At 41.4% G+C, this 20,505-nt stretch overlaps 6 protein-coding genes across 6 annotated transcripts; 4 read left to right on the top strand and 2 right to left on the bottom strand.

The window, feature by feature from the left end:
• Positions 1–504: 504 nt before the first annotated feature.
• On the bottom strand, positions 505–1,227 carry HO173_006474 (uncharacterized protein; the record flags this gene model as incomplete). Its single annotated transcript, XM_037308385.1, has 2 exons — positions 505–684; positions 805–1,227. 2 exons carry the CDS (start codon positions 1,225–1,227, stop codon positions 505–507), a joined length of 603 nt encoding a protein of 200 aa, XP_037164651.1.
• An 879-nt stretch (positions 1,228–2,106) lies between these two features.
• HO173_006473 (uncharacterized protein) lies at positions 2,107–2,415 on the bottom strand (the record flags this gene model as incomplete). The annotated part of the gene is made up of 2 exons (XM_037308384.1): positions 2,107–2,133; positions 2,290–2,415. The coding sequence occupies 2 exons, from the start codon at positions 2,413–2,415 to the stop codon at positions 2,107–2,109; spliced, it is 153 nt and encodes a 50-aa protein (XP_037164650.1).
• A 10,493-nt stretch (positions 2,416–12,908) lies between these two features.
• Positions 12,909–14,057, top strand: HO173_006472 (uncharacterized protein; the record flags this gene model as incomplete). The annotated part of the gene is made up of 1 exon (XM_037308383.1): positions 12,909–14,057. The coding sequence occupies one exon, from the start codon at positions 12,909–12,911 to the stop codon at positions 14,055–14,057; it is 1,149 nt and encodes a 382-aa protein (XP_037164649.1).
• A 1,842-nt stretch (positions 14,058–15,899) lies between these two features.
• HO173_006471 (uncharacterized protein) lies at positions 15,900–16,241 on the top strand (the record flags this gene model as incomplete). Its single annotated transcript, XM_037308382.1, has 1 exon — positions 15,900–16,241. The coding sequence occupies one exon, from the start codon at positions 15,900–15,902 to the stop codon at positions 16,239–16,241; it is 342 nt and encodes a 113-aa protein (XP_037164648.1).
• An 886-nt stretch (positions 16,242–17,127) lies between these two features.
• On the top strand, positions 17,128–18,734 carry HO173_006470 (uncharacterized protein; the record flags this gene model as incomplete). The annotated part of the gene is made up of 5 exons (XM_037308381.1): positions 17,128–17,706; positions 17,762–17,986; positions 18,231–18,350; positions 18,419–18,567; positions 18,689–18,734. The coding sequence occupies 5 exons, from the start codon at positions 17,128–17,130 to the stop codon at positions 18,732–18,734; spliced, it is 1,119 nt and encodes a 372-aa protein (XP_037164647.1).
• Positions 18,735–19,088: 354 nt separating this feature from the next.
• Positions 19,089–19,494, top strand: HO173_006469 (uncharacterized protein; the record flags this gene model as incomplete). Its single annotated transcript, XM_037308380.1, has 2 exons — positions 19,089–19,198; positions 19,281–19,494. The coding sequence occupies 2 exons, from the start codon at positions 19,089–19,091 to the stop codon at positions 19,492–19,494; spliced, it is 324 nt and encodes a 107-aa protein (XP_037164646.1).
• Positions 19,495–20,505: the final 1,011 nt, after the last annotated feature.

Raw genomic sequence — 20,505 nt, 5'->3', positions numbered from 1 at the left:
GGTCACTGAATTTTTTCAATTAGACCGTTGGTGACATTGTGTTTGGTGATTGGTGAAACAGAAAAGCTGTTGAAATGGGGCTCACGGGCAGTGCTCGGCAACAATTTAGCGCCATCGCCGGGATCCGGGAGATCTCCGCCTGCCGCATGGCACCCCGGTCAAGGCGGTCTTACTTTACTTAAATCCTTGCAAGCCCATGTGCCTGGATCTTCACCTTCCTCTCTCATACTTTTGCTTCCTTTTGTTTTGATATTTTCATGTTTGAACATTGCTAGCAGATTGCAGTGAAAGTTTGTTATCAGAGTAGCAACTAAAATCTCGTTGTACCTTGTCTAACGATGATTGAAATCCGAACGCTAGCGACGTAGATATTTAGTGACCAAGACGGCTTCCTATGTCTCATGAGTCATGACTAGAGACACATTGCATACGCTCTGCACCATCATGTCACAGCAATACCGAGATTAAATTTCGGGTACCGTCATGATCTCAGCACTCGCACCACTAATCCACCCGCAGCATATTTGCTGTGACATTTGATAGAGGGTGAAAGCCGAGCAATATCAACATAGCTGGGTCGACTGTTGCAGCCTGTAGTGCCTCCACTGTACCTGGTAGCGCAAACCTCTGCACATCGGATTGGTTAAAAGATTCCAGTCCAAACGGCGAGTCCGTTCTCACCACCTAACCAAAATTCCGCAGATTAGCTTTTCTCCCAAGAGATTGACACTCATCAAGGCAGGTACATGTATAACCTTCTCAGATATTCAATTACGTAGATGGGTCTGCCACCGAACTCCTTACCTTAGCATGCACAAGTCCGTCCGCTCCAGCTGGATATGCCAAACCAACCTTACTCTTCGCAGACAAGCACTGAGCAACCACCTCTTCCCCAGCTGACGCTACATCCGCCAGTCTGAAGTCATCGACGGCCCATAGATCGTATGAGTCCACGTCCACATGAACGGCACAAGTGGTTGGACCACGCCCAGAGATCCAGTAGACCTTCGGTACCTTCTGTGTGTCAAGGGTTGTGGGAAGCCTGCGGCCCCAAGCCTTCATATTGTTCTCGCCTGGCATGCGAGACAGCCAGCTGATCGCCTCTAGCAGATCTGTACAGTCGCTAACGGTAGGTAGAAGGCCAGGGGCAGGGGTACATATTGCTGCTTGAGAGAGTGTGTAGATGGTGAACGGTGCGAACAGCAGTAAAAGCGAAGATTGGAACATGCTGCGGTACAATAACAGTGAAGACTGTGGAAGCTGGACAGTAGAAGCTGCACATGAGAGAATTACGCGGAAGTAGATCTGCAGGTCTCGGTCTTATAGAGCATGTTGTGGACGGATCATAGCATGCGAAAGAAGCGCTTAAGCGCAGCCTTACCCAACATCCGACATGCCTTGCACATTAAGAGGAAAGGATTTGGAGAATAACCACCACAGTTTCTGCAAGCGTGGATTGGAAGAAGTTGCGAGCAGACTGCTGGCTACTCACACCCGCCATAGACACTCCCGGATCCAATGGCAGAATTCAAGTATTACCGAGCATTGGTTGACAATCCTGGAGGCCCTGGACCACAACAAACAGAAAGCGAATTACGAAACCGAGTGACTGATCCAACTGCATTCACTTGCCAAGAAGACAGCGATTGGTCAAGAGTTTCACCCTGATGGATTCCGCGAGCTGATGGCTCTTTTTCGGAATAGCTCCATCCATCTGCGGACGCGTCAAGATTCTTTTGGTTTATCAGCGATCATTATCCTCAGTCACGATGACTTTATTATTGCAAGAAATCCGTGTTCAGCGCTTCTAGGTGTCCACACAAGATCGAACGCTTTTCCTGGCGCGGGAAAGGTTTCGGCACATCGTCCCCGCCGTCCCGCACTCCGTCGCTCTGAGCCTATTGCTATATTTCAATCGTTAAAATTCTTACATTTCACTATTGCTTAGTGCTATGAGGGTCTTCAATACATGTTACTTGCCAAGCATCCCGCCTCTCTCATCTCCTTGTTTGATATTGAAATCGTCGACCAATCCGTCATACCTTGGCCCGTCGCAGATCTTGTCCATCATCTTCCCGCATTGACATAGGCAGAAAGATCACGTTCTCATTTCGCCGTCAATTCAGCAGCACACTACATCATGTGGAGTCAGCGTCTCTCTCCTTAGATGGATTTTTGAGTCTGATGACATGTTTGAGGAGCAAGACATGTGTCTCTACTCCTCAGACATGTCTAATGAACCGGAAATTGGTACAGTAGGGGATTAAACCAGTCAGGGTGGGTACTCACAGTTAAAGGTCCATAATTACACCAGCCTCTCTCGGTCCCTTTAACATCGATTTTCGCGATATCAACCTCCACTTCCTTGGCCAGAAGGTCCAAGCGTGAGTAGTCAAGCATGTCATCCCTCCCCATGATGTCCGCTTCAAAAGCTATCCTCCGCAGCTTCGGCGTGCACGACTCTTACGCCTGGAGTAACCTTTCTAATGCAGTCGTAAGCACTTTGACCCTGCCGCGTGCGTGAGAAGTAAAGCGTCTCAATCGATGCCGGCATTAGGGTTGCAAGATTGGGAGCACGGTCCTGATCGTGAGCCCCAGCCCAGATAGTGCCGACTCCCTCGACACCAAACTATAGGTACATACCCATTCTCAGGTTCCACAGTACCTTGAAGCTAGAAAGAGTGCTCATGGGCGAGTAATCTTCGTCGACAAAATAAACCTTTCCCCCTCATAGTCGAGCCAGTGAGTGTATCAGCCCAAACTAAAGCTCTGCCCAGCTATAGCTACAGGTTCTGGGATAGACCCAGTTCCAGCTCAATTCGTAGACTAACGTTTTGAGCTCTTTGGATGCTCGAAGAACATTTGTCAAATCTGTTGCGTTGAGTCTGCTGTCTCTGAGTTCAAGGCAAACAAGTGGAATAGCGGCAGTTTCGAGCGTGGCTAGACCCTCGTGGGCTCTATCATTGTAGCTACCAGCCTTTGACCGAAGAACTCGCGGAGCGAGGGCAGTTGGAGGAAGTTGGATAGCACATCAAGTGCTTCCCCTCTCTCTTCCTTGCAATTAATGACCACCACTCTCAGCGAAGGAAAGGCTGGTTGGGTCCGGAAGAGAATTCCCGCCCTTGATGGCCGTCCGGTCCAATTCTTTAAAGCCATCACCAGGTATTCTTAGATCCAGGCTTTTTACAATCGGCAGCGAGGAGAGTAACAACGCGACGTATGCATCTTCATCGCCTTTCTTCAAAAGTCCAGCCCAACTTTTCTGCTGTATTCGGGAAAGACTTGACCTGAGTCGAGACCTCTGGCGGCAAAGAGCTGAAGCAAGCTGGCATGGTTGATCGATTATGGCAGGTCTACGTATAGAGAGCAAGGGTAGCCTATAAGACGTGTGTAGCACCCGATTTTGGGCGACAGTTCCGCAAAACTGGAGTTGAAGAGTCGAGGTTAAATGGATGGAGAGCACTATACTGCCCGAGGCAAGTTGGCGCTACAAGCTCGATGGTAACGGTGCAAGAGTAAGTTAGGGACAATTTCGGGGCTTAGTAGAGTGCTTGAATTGTGTACCTAGCTATGTAAGTGCTATTTTGCTGAGGACATTCGTGTCAATGGACTAGCCCCCCCGAGGGGGGGAAAAACCCTAAAAATGCGAAAAATTTTTTTTTTTTTTTTTTTTTTTTTTTTTTTTTTTTTTTTTTTTTTTTTTTTTTTTTTTTTTTTTTTTTTTTTTAATAATTTTTTTATTTTTTTTTTTTTTTTTTTTTTTTTTTATTTATTTTTTTTTTTTTTTTTTTTTTTTTTTATTTTTTTTATTTTTTTAAAAATTTATTTTTTTTTTAAAATTTTTTTTTTTTTTTTTTTTTTTTTTTAATTTTCTTTTAAAAAAATTTTTAATTTTAAAAAAATATTTTTTTTTTTTTGTCTTTCTTATAAATTTTTAATATTTTTTTTTAAATAGTATAACGTTTTATTTATAATTAATAAGACTTAGTAAATATTTAAATTCGAGTTTTATTATTATAATTAATACTTTAAATATTAGATATATTAATAAAATATAATTAAAATAGAGAATAGTAATATTAGAATCGATATAGATATAATATTAATATAGATATATTAAATAAGATAACTAGATATCGAATAGCTATATAGATAGAAGATATTAGATAATAGTAGATAGCTCTATTAAGATACGCTAGACTCTAATAGATTATAAGACTAAATAATATATTAAGAGAGATATAGAATACGATTATAACACTATCCCCCCCCCCTTATAGAATTATACCCTTATAATTAATAAGTGAAAGAGTAGTAAAAATAGTATATATACACGCTCGCTTAAAAATTAATAAAATAACAAAGAACTTTTAGTATCTAGAATCTCTAATACTACGGTCTTCCTCGGCGGTAGTATAGATAGCGAGAGCTTATATCTTAACCTTCGCGTTAACGTCGTCGCTAGTTAGAGATATAGCGAGTATAGAAATCCTAGTCTAAAAGGAATTAGTGTAATAATAGACGAGTAGTGAATATAAGTATTTTAATGAATAATAATAATTCTCGAGTTGATATTCTAGCGTAAAGGATATTAATAAAATAATGCGAGTTGATTAATTGAGAGATCTCGAATCAAATCGAGTTATAGACGCTAAACTTTAATTTAATATCAAATTAGTTTAATGTAGGCTTCTCCGTAATAAGCTATCTAATCGATATCGATTATACCTAGCGATAGCGATAGTGAGGTCCGCGTATAATCTAATATAACTTCGAAATATATTAAGAATTATATTAATAAGGGGAGACGGCTTAATAAGTCTAAAATGAGGTTGTTATAAAGTAATATAGGCCTGAGGAATCGAATTGCGAACGCGAAGAAAATAAAGTCGTTATAAAATATCGGACGATTTTAATTCGTTTAAAAACGCGATATCTAAGGTATTATCGGGCTTAGTAGACTGCTTACGGGTATCGCTTATGGAAATCATCGATCATATCTTAACAATTTTCAAATTCGCCATTGTTCGAGTTATACTATTTAAGGTCCTTATCGAGACTCTCTTATTTCACCCGGTACTTAAGGCGGCCGTTAATGAATTTAAAGGCGATGATCTCCTCTATTATCTATTCAATTCGGCCCTCGACAGTGACGTACTTCGGTGGAGGATTAATCTATTTAGATAAGGGGTTTATCGATATGAGGCTTAAGAGATTAGAGTAAAATATATTATAAATCTTTATACTCACTAAAAGCTTTAAGCGATACGAGGTTTTTATAAGATCTATTACTTTAAATAAGTTATATCTCTTATTATTTAATTTTTAAGACGATTAATCTAAGATAATATTCTTACTACTAAGAAAGATTATATCGCTTACTTTAAAAGTAATCTTCTAGCGTCATTTATTAGCCTAGATTACTATAGTCTTTTAAGCGCGATTCATATTATTCCGAATATAATTAAGAACTTATTATATATATTTAATAATATCTTTTACTCGAGTAATATTAAGACGTTTACGAGTGATATTATAGTTAATAGTATCTAAGCTAAAATTTATTCGAGAGTAAAAGCCCTTATTCGTAAAGAATAATAGAATATCTATCGCTGCGGAAGTAGTATTATTATTAGCGAACTTAGTAATAGATAATTATCTAGATTAATCGTTCTATATATAATTATAATATATTTAAAGATAGCGTTTTATATTCTAATTAGCCTATTTAGTTTATTCGTTAATTTTAAGATAAAAGACTATTAATAGCTTAGCCTTAATTCTAAGTCGTTTATAAAAGACTTTTCATATTATTAATATGAATTAAGAACCTCTATTTGAAATTATTAATATCGATAGACTATATAAGCGAAAGACCTTCTTAAATAATATGTTAACTATCTTTTTGATTATAATTCTTTTATCTATATTAGAGTACGCGATATAATATTATTTCTTAATAAGTTAATTTATCGCTACTTAGATAGCGTTATATTTATCGAATATAGATAAACCCGTTATAAAGTCTATCGAGATATTCTATTATCGCTTTTAAGAAATTAATAGAGATTATAATAAATTATATTCTTAATCGCGAGAGGTCTTAGATCTATAGTAGATATAGTAGTTTCGAATATAAATAATAATAATAACTTTTATATCTCGTTAATAGTATTCTCGCTTAAGTAGCTTATAAATACGGGCTATATCGAAATATCTATATAAGAGTTAATTATATACTTCGCGAATAACGTCGGTATATAGATCTTCTAATATTTATAAGCGATTCTTATAATAGAGTACTCTATTCTTTATAAAGTACTTATTAAGTATAACTCCGCGAAGTTTATTCTTATCTTTTATAATTACCTTACGAATTTCGTTATAGAACTTATTCGCTTTATTTTCCTAAGCTATTCTATAGAAGATAGAGTTATTAATAATATAAATCTTAATATCTTTATTATTAAGTTTTAAGCGGTTAGATATAAGTATCGTCTAGTATTACTACTTTAAGCGTTTATTCTCTAGACTATTTAGCTTAAAATCGGCTATATATATAAATACGTTAGCCTTAACGTTCTAAGGCCTTAAATGATAGATAATTTTAATATTAAATTTAGATAGTATATTTAAATAGCGGGTTTAGCGATAGCTTAGGTCTCTTTCTTTAGTAAAGTATATTAAGTTCTTATAATCCGTAAAGATCTTAATAGAAATATTAATATATTCTAATTTAGAATACTAGTATTCTAGATAGTAAATAATAATTAATAACTTCTTATTATAGATCTAATAATTACACTTAGTTAAAATAAAGTTTTTATTATAGAAAATTATCGGGTATAAGACTTCGTTATTATTATATTAGAATAGAATACTATTATTAACGTAATTAGAGAAGTTTATTTCGAGTATAATATTCTTCGATCTATCGAAATAGTATAGAATCGAAGCTCTTATAATAGCTATCTTTAGTAAATAAAAGGCTTTCTAATAGGCCGATAATTAATTAAATATTACTTTCTTAACTATAAGTTTTATTATTAGTTTTACGATCTTCGAGAAGTCTCTTATAAATTAATAATAGAAGTTATAAAAGCTAATAAAGGCCTATATCTCCTTTAAATTAATAGGTGTAGATTATTTAATAATAGCTTAAATTTTAATAGAGTCTATTTATAGACCATTAATCGAAATAAGAAGACCTAAAAATTTCGTCTTCTGAACATGAAATTCGTATTTGAGGATATCTACCTGTAATCCGATCTCTTATAGCTTCTAAAGAATCTTTCGAATATACGTAATATATTCCTTTCTCGATCGACTATAAATAAGAATATCGTCGAGATAGACTTAATAGAAGTCGTTTAGATACTCGAATAGAATATTATTTATATATTGCTAATAGGTGGCTAAGCCATTAGTCAGACTAAAGGGGAGTATTCGATACTTATATACGCCGAGGGAGGTAACGAATATAGTAAAATTCTTATTATCGGGGTATATACGTAATTTATTAAATGCGACTATAATATCTAATCGAGTAAGGTATTTACAGCCCTAAATTCTCGCGAGAATCTCGTCTATTAATGAAATTGAATATCGATTTCTCTTAATAATAATATTTAGCCTTCGATAGTCTATATAAAAGCGTAGGCTTTTGTTTAATTTCTCGGTAAATAGAATAGAGAATGCGAACGAAGTATAACTAGGTGTTATAAAACCCTTTTTTAGATGCTTATCTAAATACTTCTTAATTTATTCCAACTTATATTCTAATATAGAATAGACTCGACTCTTCGATAGTTTAACGATATCGACCTTTATAAATTCCAATTTATAATTATAAAGGCGGTATAGTGATAGTTTATTCGTTTTCGTTCTATTAAAAATATCTAAATAGTCGTAATACTCGATAGAGAGTTTTCGTTTAATATCTTTAGGGCTAACGATTTTGATAGCGCTAATTTAAATAAGATAATTCGATTTACAGTACCTCTTATACTTCTTTTCTAAGTTATAAGAATATAGCTTATTAACCGATACGCGAGAATTACGTAGTTTCTTTCGAGGAGATAACTCTTTTAATAGCGAGTTATAGATCTCGTTTATAATAAGAATAAATAGTTGGTTTTCCTTATTACGCGCTAATCAGTATATATAAAAGAATAAGGTAGGGCTGAGCTTGGAAACCTTGAATTTGTATGTGCAGCCAATCATCAATTCAGGGTTACTACGCTCTTTAGTTAGACCGGCTGAGTTAGCCCGCTAGCCCTCCCGAGCTCCCTCATCAAAAATTTGTGTGTAGAAGTTTTACACTTTGAAGTACTCAGCTTGCGATACTTACAGTTACTTCATAATTCCTCAAATTGTAAAGCTCGCTTTGCGCTTTCTAACGCTGTAAAAATTATGAAGTTTGGCCTACTATTAATGAATTAAATGGACATTCAATGATAGTTACACCAGACGCGTCCGGGATCGGATAATAATCCTTCCACCTGTTTGTGTAACCATTCTTCTTCCACCATTCTATCAATTCTATTAATTCTACCAATTCCACCAATATAAACACAATCGTCTTCGGTACTCCTCGCCCAAAGGTTACTCGACGTCTAAGGCATGTATACCCCTTTACCCGCCTCTTAGAGCCCCTACTGACGCCCTCCCAAGACGCGTCTTCCTCCCCTACCCATTCTTCATCACCCTATTTTAAAACCTCTCAACGCGTATTAGATCCTGAACATCGTTCTCAGGCTACCCCTCGGCGAATCCGCTACTACTGGCAATCGAGGCCGCAAGCGAGCCTAACAGCTACCTACTACTGCTCATAAACGCGTTGAAAAGCCCTCAAAAAGAGCCCCTACTCAGCTAGCCACTCAGTCTGATACTCTATAAGAGGAGGAGCAAGAGGAGGAACTACAACAGGCAAATGCGGAGAACACTGCGGAGAACACTACGGAGAACACTACGGAGAAACCAAGCGGCAACAAGGCCACCATCGTCAAGAACACGGCTCAGCTCTCCAAGATCCCACGTCATATGCTCTCCACGGTTCCACATCAAATCATCACTCAGCAAACGGAGAACACCACTGCAACTTGGCCTATCATCCCCACTGCATTGAGGAGCAAGAGGAGGAACTACAACAGGCAAATGCGGAGAACACTGCGGAGAAACCAAGCGGCAACAAGGCCACCATCGTCAAGAACACGGCTCAGCTCTCCAAGATCCCACGTCATATCAGTCATCCACTCAGTCAGCCACTCAGCTAGCCACTCAGTCTAATACTCTACAAGAGGAGGAGCAAGAGGAGGAACTACAACAGGCAAATGCGGAGAACACTGCGGAGAAACCAAGCGGCAACAAGGCCCCCAGCACCAAGAACACGGCTCAGCTCTCCAAGATCCCACATCATGCTCTCCACGGTTCCACATCAAATCATCACTCAGCAAGCGGAGAACACCACTGCAACTTAGCCTGTCATCCCCACTGCATTAAGGAGTAAGAGGAGGAACTACAACAGGCAAATGCGGAGAACACTGCGGAGAAACCAAGCGGCAACAAGGCCACCATCGTCAAGAACACGGCTCAGCTCTCCAAGATCCCACGTCATATCAGTCATCCACTCAGTCAGCCACTCAGCTAGCCACTCAGTCTGATACTCTACAAGAGAAGGAGCAAGAGAAGAAACTACAACAGGCAAATGCGGAGAACACTGCGGAGAAACCAAGCGGCAACAAGGCCACCATCGTCAAGAACACGGCTCAGCTCTCCAAGATCCCACGTCATATCAGTCATCCACTCAGTCAGCCACTCAGCTAGCCACTCAGTCTGATACTCTACAAGAGGAGGAGCAAGAGGAGGAACTACAACAGGCAAATGCGGAGAACACTGCGGAGAAACCAAGCGGCAACAAGGCCCCCAGCACCAAGAACACGGCTCAGCTCTCCAAGATCCCACGTCATATGCTCTCCAATGCATATTTAAACGAATTAAAACCATCCGATGTCTACAGCTATTTCATTATTCGAAAAATTTCACTGCGGCAGGAGATATTGTGAGATTCACACCACTAATTAGCACGTTGTCTCCATTTCTTTCCGGTATTTCGATACTTCTTGCCATAAGAACATGGCCTTTCTCTATTTTTTGTGGGCAATTATTACGGATCAATCAGGCCTTAGCGTACCTCTCTCCGCACATATATGCCTGTATACCACATAGATTAAATCAATTTTGTAGTGGTGGAAGTAGGTCAAAAACGCACAGCAAGCGATCAGAGTTCGATTTGACTTAGGGCTAGGGCTAAAATTCGATTTGACTTAGAAAAATCCAACTCCATTTGACTTAGAAAAATGAAAAATCCAACTCCATGAATTTAATTCATGGGCCTTTACTTGTTGATAGTATAATATAATACTAATTTCGACGATATTAATAGATTATAAATCTATATCTCGTTTTTATCTTACGTCTCGAGAAGTAGATATTAACCTCTTCTCATTAATTAATTCGCTAGAAATATTCGAGTCGTCGTTATATATAGATTGGGGAGGAGGTTTTTTCTTTAAGATAGCCTATAGGGTAGGGGGTTTCGGTTTCAAATCTGGTAAGATAGCGAGATCCTCTACTGTCGAGGTCTCGTTATCGTTATGATTGCAGCGGTCTGGTATAAAAAGAATCTTATCTTTCATTATATCGAGGAGCACCCCATACTTATTCATTTATAGTTTTCTTAGAATTATATTATATGTAAGGGGGGCGATGAGTATAGAATATATTTTCTTTTAATAATTATTTACTATCATTATCAAAAGTAGACAGTGGGTAATAAGCTTCTTCGCGATCCGGCTATCGTAACCCTTCAGAGATTTAGATTTCGATAGTGAAATCGGTTCCAATAGCAATTCTTCGCAAACCCTATAAACCAGAAACTCATTAATAACTATATATGCTCTAGTATATTCATTATCGATAAGAGCGTTTTGAAGTAAGTATTTCCGTTTCTGTGACGATAGCGTTACTTATATTCTAAAAGGACGGCGTGCTAAAGAATTATTAGAAGCATTTAATAGATATACGTTATAGGTTCCCCTTACCGTGACTTTAATAGAGGCTATTCGTTTTCTAAATCTTTAGAGACTTCATAAGCGTCGGCTAGTAGATTTATCTTATATTCGTTATCGATAATAAATTTATAGATTTTTATCTTCTATAAGGCCTTCTTATTAGCGTTAATCTATCCCTATATTAAATAATTACGCTTTATATAGCTCGTCTTTCTATAATTAAAATATATTAAGTTCCTCAAATCTATATCGGCTATCGCTTTCGATATACTCTAAAAGGTATTTGAGGTATAAGTACTCGATTTAGTAGTGAAAGATGTATAATCCTCGATTATAACGGTAATCGTTTTTCTTATCCGAGTTATAGTAGTTTTAGAAGTCGTTTTATCGACGATTTAAGCTAGATATAGTTTATAGCCTATACACTATAAGTTATTATTATTTATAAGATATTTCTTAATATCTTTTAGAGATATAGACTTATAATTAGAAAGAATTATAAAAATAAAGTAAAGTCGAATATATATTCGTAGCTTAATATTTAAATTATTCCTCAAATAGATTTCGTTATAGTTAAGTATGAAACCGAGTCTAATAAGTTCTATATAAAATCTATTAAAGGGCTAAGTTATCTATTAAAGAGAATTATAATTATATCTTACTTTTTTACGACGATTTATCTCTTTATAGATCTTAGTTAGTTGATTTATAACCTCGCTAACTAACGTATAGAGGTTTATAATACCTCTACGTCTTCTATTTAGAGTATAAATAATCGCTTCTCTATCTATACGTAATAGGAGATAAATAATCTAAAACGTCTCGATAAGATAGTAATTCTTATTATCTAATAACTTTTCCTTTATTTTAACTAACTAATTCTCTTATACGGGGTTTTTATCGTTAATAAAGAAGAGAGAATTCGATAGCTTAATAGACTTCTCTTTTCTATAGATAGAGTATAAAACTTAAACGGGCTTTATTAGAGTTAACGCTTGTATTTTAGAGGTGATTTATAGATTTCTAAGTATATTTAATTATATTACTATTAGCTATTATCGAAGCTCTCTATTCTATTCTTATAGCTTCTCGACCTTAATACTAACTTACTTTAAGCGTTATTAAGCCTTATCTTATTAGTTTACTATCTTATCCTTCTCAGTTTTAAAGTTAATATACTATTTAGCTATATCTCGAAACTAATCTCGTTAATAGCGAAGGTCGCGGAGTATAATAAGAAATTAATTAGACTTCTTATCGATCTAATTACGTAGTTAATCGACGCTAATAATCTATTATAGATTTATAATAACCGCGATATTCTTCGCTATATTATTAGATAGTAAGGACTATTAACGATTAAATATCTAAATAAGAAATAATAAGAAAGGAAACCAATGAGGCCTACCTGGACCCATGTCTTGGCGTCCGATTTTTTTTTCCCCGGGGGAGAGAAAAAAAGAACCAAGGGCCATGTTGGAGATATTTAGTTCGTATTAGGTTCGATTCCTAATGGCGCTGGTAGAATGGTGTTGCGGTGCTTTTTATTTTCTGTCCAGAGGTAGAAGGATAACTGAACTATGTAAGGCTGGTGCAAGGCCAGATATCTACTGTGGCCAAGGCCCACTAGTCATGTTGGCTAGGCAACCCCCATCAACTAGAGCGGGAGATCGGCGTCGACGCGAGAGCGATTTTTTCTCTGTTATTCATGTATTTTCTTGAATCTCGTCAATAACTCAACTTCGGAGTCGTGCGCGTTGACAGTATGTGATACTCTCCATGTCATCTCCAACAACTTCCTATTGTAATTGACCGCTCGGCGCTCCGGCCATTCTTATGGCGTCTACATCTGGTCCTGGGCCGTCTTCAGGCCCAGATCCAGGCTCAGTGCTCTGCGATAAATGCAAGAATTCTGTTCTCGAGCCATCTCAAAACACAGAGAACGTAGCATACGGTGATAGACTGCGCCAGTTCATGAAGGAATGGCAGTTGAGTCCACAGTTATGGCCTGTCGGATACATAGTAGGAAGTCCATACTCTCCATTTCGGGTTGAGCAGGAGCTCCCAAAGCGCGATTGGCGCAACGCTTTCGAAGACTTACTCGCTCTGGAGTCTGGTGTCGAAATGATTAGCTATGAAAGTAGGAAGCAAGAAAAGGCTGTTGCTGCAAAACTCAGTTGGGAAAGGGCAAATCACTGCATCGAAAAGATCAACAAGTTGAATACACGAGATGCCCACGTCTTTAGTCTCGCGCAGACAACTCTCAGCAACGCCAAGTCTCCGGAATATCAGACAGACTCTTCCATCATTTCCTGGCTGGACCAGACGGTCAACGAGATGCGAGAAATGATGCAGCTTCGCGTCGCAGTCGCCATGACCTTCAAGGCCATGGAAGAAACCCGCAGAGATTGGTCGGCTAGTAGACACAAAGATCGGGGCCAATGGATGGCGTCTCTTATCACCGGCGGTGCGTTGAGGGGCTGGGAATCTACACTAGAAGACACCGAACACGGAGCTTTCATTCGTCTAGGCAAGGATTTAGAAGCTTCAGAAGACTCCGGTGGCTTTGGCTGTACCGAACGTGAGCTAAGCGAGCATTTCGAAGAAGGAAAACCCTTGGGGGTAGGAAGCCCTGGGCCACCTTTGTACAAGGTATCAGATCAGCCTCCAGCCGAACCGGTGGATGACCGTCAAAGCGTTATTGGGAGTAGCTCTCCGCAGCTTCCGCCAGACCGGCCTACACTCTGGACCAAGGTCCCTGAGCGTCCTTACTTTTTGGGTCAAACAACGGCTGCAGAACGCATCACACTCCCCAACGGCAAGATGGCGACTAGGGTGGTCATGAAAAATTATCTCACAAACGGTGATGTCGAGGAGAAGGTGATGGTTCAGGAGCCTGGAAAAGTGTTGCAAGAGGTGGAGAAGGCCCGAGGTCTGATCCACGATCGCATGCTTGGATTTGACAAACCGATAGAACCTTTCTAAGGCTGAGTTTTTCGAGGAGCCTGATTTTGCGGATCCATTGTATGGGATTGCACTTTGTAGGCCGATGGCAAAGAAACTAATAGCGTAGCACATTTTCAGTATTTGGGAGATAGAATGGTCAAAATCAGGTTGACAGCACTTCTGTGAAGATTAAGATCGCTACCGAACACAGTACCCTCCCACTGTTAGGACCTGGTACTCAAACAAGTAATGTATGGAAAGGTTATGCTGCCAAGCCCACTCAGCCCTACAATTAGCGTGTGCAGAAAACGTTGGAATACTTGGCACTGAGATTCTCACACACACCCCACCAAAAGTAGTACTGAGTAGATGAATCTTCTCCCATATCGCATTCTACCACCTTCCTCATCATATTTGAAGCTCCTGTATATCTCGCTTAGCCAATTGTCTTCCAGGGCCGCACGTTCACGGGCGGCTTTGGCATGAGGGCCTTCAGGTCTGGGAGCGGGGGTAGCTGCGCTTGGCTGACTGTTGCTGGGGCCCGGCTGGCTATCCTCAGCAATCGCTTGGGCACGGGAGGACGCCTTCTTAGGCCTCTTGGACTGTCTGGCCGGAGGGGAGGTCGGTAGGGGGGGGGGCCCCTGACTGCGTCGATTGGGAGGCATTTCGAAACACTAAGGCAAAACACCAAGGATCGGCTAAGCGAGATATACAGGAGCTTCAAATATGATGAGGAAGGTGGTAGAATGCGATATGGGAGAAGATTCATCTACTCAGTACTACTTTTGGTGGGGTGTGTGTGAGAATCTCAGTGCCAAGTATTCCAACGTTTTCTGCACACGCTAAAATTACTCGTAGCGCCCTCAAAATGGTCTCCCCTCGAAAAGAAGTCAATCCTATGCTTTGCCCCCTATTTCCAATCACACTGCCCAAGAAAGCCACAGGGACATAACACTAGCGCATTGCGGCGAGCATGCCTTTGTATCCAAGCCTTATTATTTTATTAGTCGACATTCTCGCGAAAAACCCAGCTCATCGCCGAGAGCAACTTCTCCTGCTTCCTCTGTCAACTCTCGGACAACTAGTTGGAATGGCACGCGACGTGGTCCATCTGAATTTGACCCTTCGGAGCAGGTGCTTGAAATTAACGACAGAGAGGGATCCGGGGCGAATTACTAATTCATACCCCAAAAGTATAGACCCTTACCGAATGGGCAGATTACCGGATCATACCCCGAAAGTACGAATCCTTACCGAATCATACCCCTAACTACTGAATGATACCCCTACACCAAATTCGACCCAAATAGGAGGTATGATTCAGTAATTTGCTATTGCATGGGGTATGATTTAGTAGGTCATTAAAGAGGCTTAAACTACGAAGGAGATAATGCGCGATTCGGTCTGTCTAACCATAGAAGTGAGAGAGTTTCTGTAATCGTATTTGATAAGAATTGCATTAGTCTAAAAATATCAGATGAAAGCCGAGTTAATGAAATTTCGACTCCGCGAGGGTCAAACCCGACCACTATTATACCCCATCAGACTATCGTTATCGATACCCTACTTACTTATCTACTTACTTACTTACTTACTTACTTACTGACCTACTTACTTACTTGCTTAACTTTAAGAAAAATATACATCTAGAGAGAGTGTTGAAGTTGATGACGGCTTATTGTTTTTCTATGGAGGAGTACTGCTATTTATAGTTGTTGCCAAGCACACTAGGGCTGAGATGCTGAATTCCAAGAGAGAGTCGAATGCCAGGGACGCACAGTAGACTAATTCGTGGCCTACTGATTTTCAGCCCTATGTCTCTCACGTATAACCATCAAACCCGGGGGATCACGTACTCTTGGACGTCATCTGGGTCAACACATGGAAAAGATCTCCTTCACCACTGTAACTAAACCCTATGCAGGTTGGAAATTCTATGACGAAACCTCTTCCGAAGGTAGCCACGACTATGGCAAAAAAGGGCCTTCGGGGCCTGAAGATGTTTTGCAGACGGAGCTCACTGCGACCATGAGCCAGGTTGATGCTCTGGACCAAACAGATCCAGCCGGTCGCGAGCAGTTGACTCCGGAACATGCTTCGATAAAAGAACGTCTTTCGAGTGTCAAACTCGACGATCCTAATAGCCTAGAGAAAATAGAAGCTTGTCATAGTATTCTCAAAATCATTATGCAGAGAGCCGCAGCGTCTCGAGTTTCTGCATAGGGACCATTAATTGAGGTCAGTCTCCTAGCTATGTCTCTGAGAAAAAGAGAGCGCTCATAAGAAAAGGACAGACCGGAGAAGTCCATGCCGCGACATTTCCTTAGTCTAGGATTGACAGCCAGACAAAGCACCACAAGGGAGATTATATGGATACGACAGCTTTCGAGAGAGGAGGAGTGTCACAAAGCTAGTCGCTATGATCCCCATGAATCGTAACATACATCAAAGTTCCGTCGCTCAATCCCTGTTCTCGATCTTCCATCCAAATTCCCTCTGTGTTATCTCTTGTGTGTGTTCATTTGCGCATTTCCTTACCCTTACGTCCGCCCCAAGAGCCCTGAAGGATGCTCAAAATATCAGATAAAGGTCGGTCAGCGGTAAGATTGTATCTACTCTTCAAATAATGAGATCAAGCCGACTAGTGCAGAATTCTCAAGGCGGCTGCAATGTGGACTTCGCGAAGGCGTCATCGAAATCTAAACCATAATTCGACTTTGAACAGCCACTAAGCATATCTCGGAATCTGTTTTGTGACATTCTAGTTTAACCTTGGGAAATGAATTGCGGGCGCCGAAAAGAGCCACTAGTTCCATGAAATTCAGCGTTCGGTTATGAGAAACAGAAGCTAGAAAACAAAACAACTATGCATTCTTTCATTCGAACAAAGTTGGAGACATCGCTGGGCTTTGTTTCGGCTTCCAGTCGTACCCGTTCAAGCAGCCTTCAAAGCCTTTCTTGTCATTGTGCTAACGATGCATTTGTGGTCGCTTCCGAAGTTTGACCTTTTAAGTACCATCATCTTTTCTCCAGACATCCAGGTGGTTCACTCTTCCAAAGCCTCAACTGACAAAGACTCAGGCTCCAGACTCCATAATTGAATCTCACTATGACAGAGTTCTTCCTCGCTCAACTTCCTAGAGTCCCAAAGGAAGAACTATCCGAAGAAAAAGCCTGCATTATATGCCACGAAGAATACGGTACGGCACCCTCAGATAGCGAGCCTGCCGAGGAAGCAGTGCGTCTACCATGCCCAGGTGGACACATAGTCGGATCCAATTGTATCTCGTCTTGGTTTTCATCTGACATGAACAGACACTCCTGCCCATACTGCCGAACTGAGTTTCTCGCCGCGACCATTCTAGGCGACCACGGAGACCGATTCGAGCGCTGGCTCGACCAGTGGCATGTTTTCAGCTCGTACTTGGGAAGCGTAGGGGCTACTCCGGATCTCATGCAACAATGGCAACAATGGTTCGTGCAATGGGGCAAGGCAGCAATCGACGTAAACGAGGAGGCCATAACCCACGCGAGGACGGCCCGCGAAGATCTTTTCAGGCGAACAGGATGGTCGGAAGTGCCAGCAGATACAAGGACGGTGTGCTGGTCTGAAACAGAATCGGATACTGAACTTGAGCCACTGGCATCAGCGATCCGAACTCTGTCCTTCCGGGAGTCTTACCTCTACGTGATACGTCATTCAACCCTCCGCTTCACTCCGGAGTTGCTGAACGGGCCTCCAGGTCGGCTGTCTGGTGAGTGTGAAGCCTCTATATTTCGACGTCTGTGCGGGAAGGGAGCTTTTAGGGGTGTTCTCGATGAGGTGCAGAGTAACAATGAAAGATGGCACATACTTCGTTCGCAGGGTTATGTTTTCGATGAAACGCGGTGGATGTGGTCTGCATACCCGTACTAGGCAGTTCCTCGAGGTCGCAGAAGGGGGGCGGATGGGTCAAGCAGCATGGATGGTACGTACTAAAGGGAAGATACATATTTGGTGAGAAATAAATTTCTTTAGTTCTTCTTGCATTGGATAATTTCGTCTTCATGTGTTCCCACGTTCTTCTGTATGTATATGCTTATTCTGTGAAAAACATGCGATCCAATAACGAAGCTCGAAACGCATGTTGGGATAGAAGCAATAACATAATGCGTAGGTCATTTCGAGATTGGAGAAGGGAGCGTCATGCCATGCCGACAAAGTTTGATTAGACAAATCCTCAAGAGCCCATTAGCCCCACCACTGGCAGTGGATTACTGGAACATGCGGATGTTCTGCAACAGATCGACTACCTTTTGTCGGGCAACTGTCGAGAAACCACAGTGCTGGACGTGCGAACAAATATCACATATCTTTGATCTTGAAGTAACGACAGTCACCTGCGCTAAGCATGGCGTAGCCCAACAGCAAGACCCAAATGTTGCCGTCTCCCATCGATCCGATCCCAGCCCACGCCTTTGGTCTCAAAGCTACAATCGACTTCGAGTTACCCGATCAAATGCTGGTCACTGACTGCTCGGTAGATACTGTACAGCTGAAAACCTTGGGGTAAGCAATGAACCGACGAAGCCTTTGGGAGGGAAACTCCAAATAGAAGGGTTCATCATGAGGGATTCGGTACTTGATAAGATGCGCAGTACCATCAATCGGCTGATTCAATTGTTTGCAGAGAACAGCGATCCGACTGGGCTGAGTCGCTGGCAGTGGTCACCTAGGCGCTGCAGCAATTGAAAGAAATGATTCTTTGAGTTCCCTGTGCCTAAGAAATGTTAGTCGGCTTCCAAATGCTAAGCTAGACCCGGCCTAGCGCTGACCTCCATAGATGTATGCAGCAGTAATCAGGTTGCATGAGGTTATGTAAACACGTTGCCAAAGGTTCCCTTCCACACCCACCCACCCACTGTGTGATTAATATGCAAACCTCACATCATTCCACATCCTTCATAATGCCAGACATCTAACTGACAGGAATCCAACCAACTCTACAAAAAAGACAAGCTGCCACACCTCCACCCCAGCCCGCCACCGATCCTCCCGCCAACCACAAACCCATTGCCGCCCCATCCACGATGGCTGATGGCGCTCTGGGCTGCGACTCCTCCTACGCCCAGCTCCCGGTCCATTGTGACGCTGCTTACTACGAGAAATGGAATAGAGAGAGGCAGGAGGCTGTTGCGCGGTAGGTCCTTCCTTAATTCTGATTTTGGGTTTCCTGTGGTTCATCCCATGAGGAGGTAGGCTACTGATGGGGTCTTCCACAGCAACGAAGATCCCAACGCCAAATTTCTTACCTTGGTGGCGCAAAGAGAGGCGAATAGTGCGTCGGGACAGTTGAGGAGGTTGTTCAAGAAGGGTAGTAAGACGTATGGACAGGGGCTAACGGCAGGCGAAGAGACGAAGACATGGGAGGATAGTATGAAGAAAGGAGTCGGTAAGAGAAGTGGCGGTGGGAAGGGGGATGAAGTTGTGAGATGATTGCGCGATGTGGAGGGCGAGGCAAGGGAGCGAAGTTCTCGACGTGGGCAACGGGTCGAGAACTATGCTCGATGAAATGACTGGATGGGAAAGTTGTCATACGCGTCTCTATTGAAGCAAGATGCCTATAAGATATCTCAGGTAGTGCTGAGGCTGTACAGTCTTGGCATTGGGTCTTGTCACGCAACGCCTCGAAGGCATCGATCCGAATTACTCACTTCACAAATACAAGTCAGATTCCGCAGCCTGAGTACCACTGAGTAAGCTGGATTATATGGTAAATGGATTGTGCCACTACTAACGAGGTACGGTCCCATGATCAAGAGCGCTTATTTTGCGAGTCGGACATAACACAGCTGGTGTTGATATAAAGGTACTACCCTGGACGCGCTGAGTGAAGCCTCTATTTACCATAAGCAGGTTGGGCCTCATCCTTCGCTGGCCGCCTCGTGATAGTACCTCGGTCATTGACAGGTCAAGATGTCTAACGACTATGCCGCCGGGATTTCCAAAGCATGACCGCATTAGCGGCACAGCAAATTCTTCGCCCGCCATGCCCACTCTACAGACCGTGGCGGCATACATTTCCATCCTTTTTTCAAGACGAAGCATTGCGAACGCGAACGTGCAGAGAGTCATAAGTCTTTGCGAAGACGCGACGCTGCTCCGGACCTTCCTCTCGTTTAGCCATTTCAACCAGACGTTCGCTGCTCAAAGCAAAGTCCTCCCTATGCATGTTGATGGCACGGGTTGCCCGAATCCTGCCTAGGCACGTTAACAGCCCAATCGGTCTGCTCAACCTAAGCCTAAACCACGTCACATGAAACATGGAGGCTGTGCGTGCATTATGATTTCATTTCCCGGCGTCCTGCCATTTTACGATCCCCAGAATATAAGAGTATACACGAGGTGGTCAGATAACATGTTCCACTGGATTGCGCATTGAAAAATTTGGCTGCTGGTGGGGTCAAAATCCCATCTAAGACCAGCATGCGATGGGATGCAATATAG

Source organism: Letharia columbiana (assembly GCF_014066305.1).
Source record: "Letharia columbiana isolate WasteWater2 chromosome Unknown Sc0000019_s0, whole genome shotgun sequence".
NCBI classification, from domain to species: domain Eukaryota; kingdom Fungi; phylum Ascomycota; class Lecanoromycetes; order Lecanorales; family Parmeliaceae; genus Letharia; species Letharia columbiana.
Note: the sequence above shows the minus strand (reverse complement) of the source record. Positions and strands in the feature narration are given on the sequence as shown.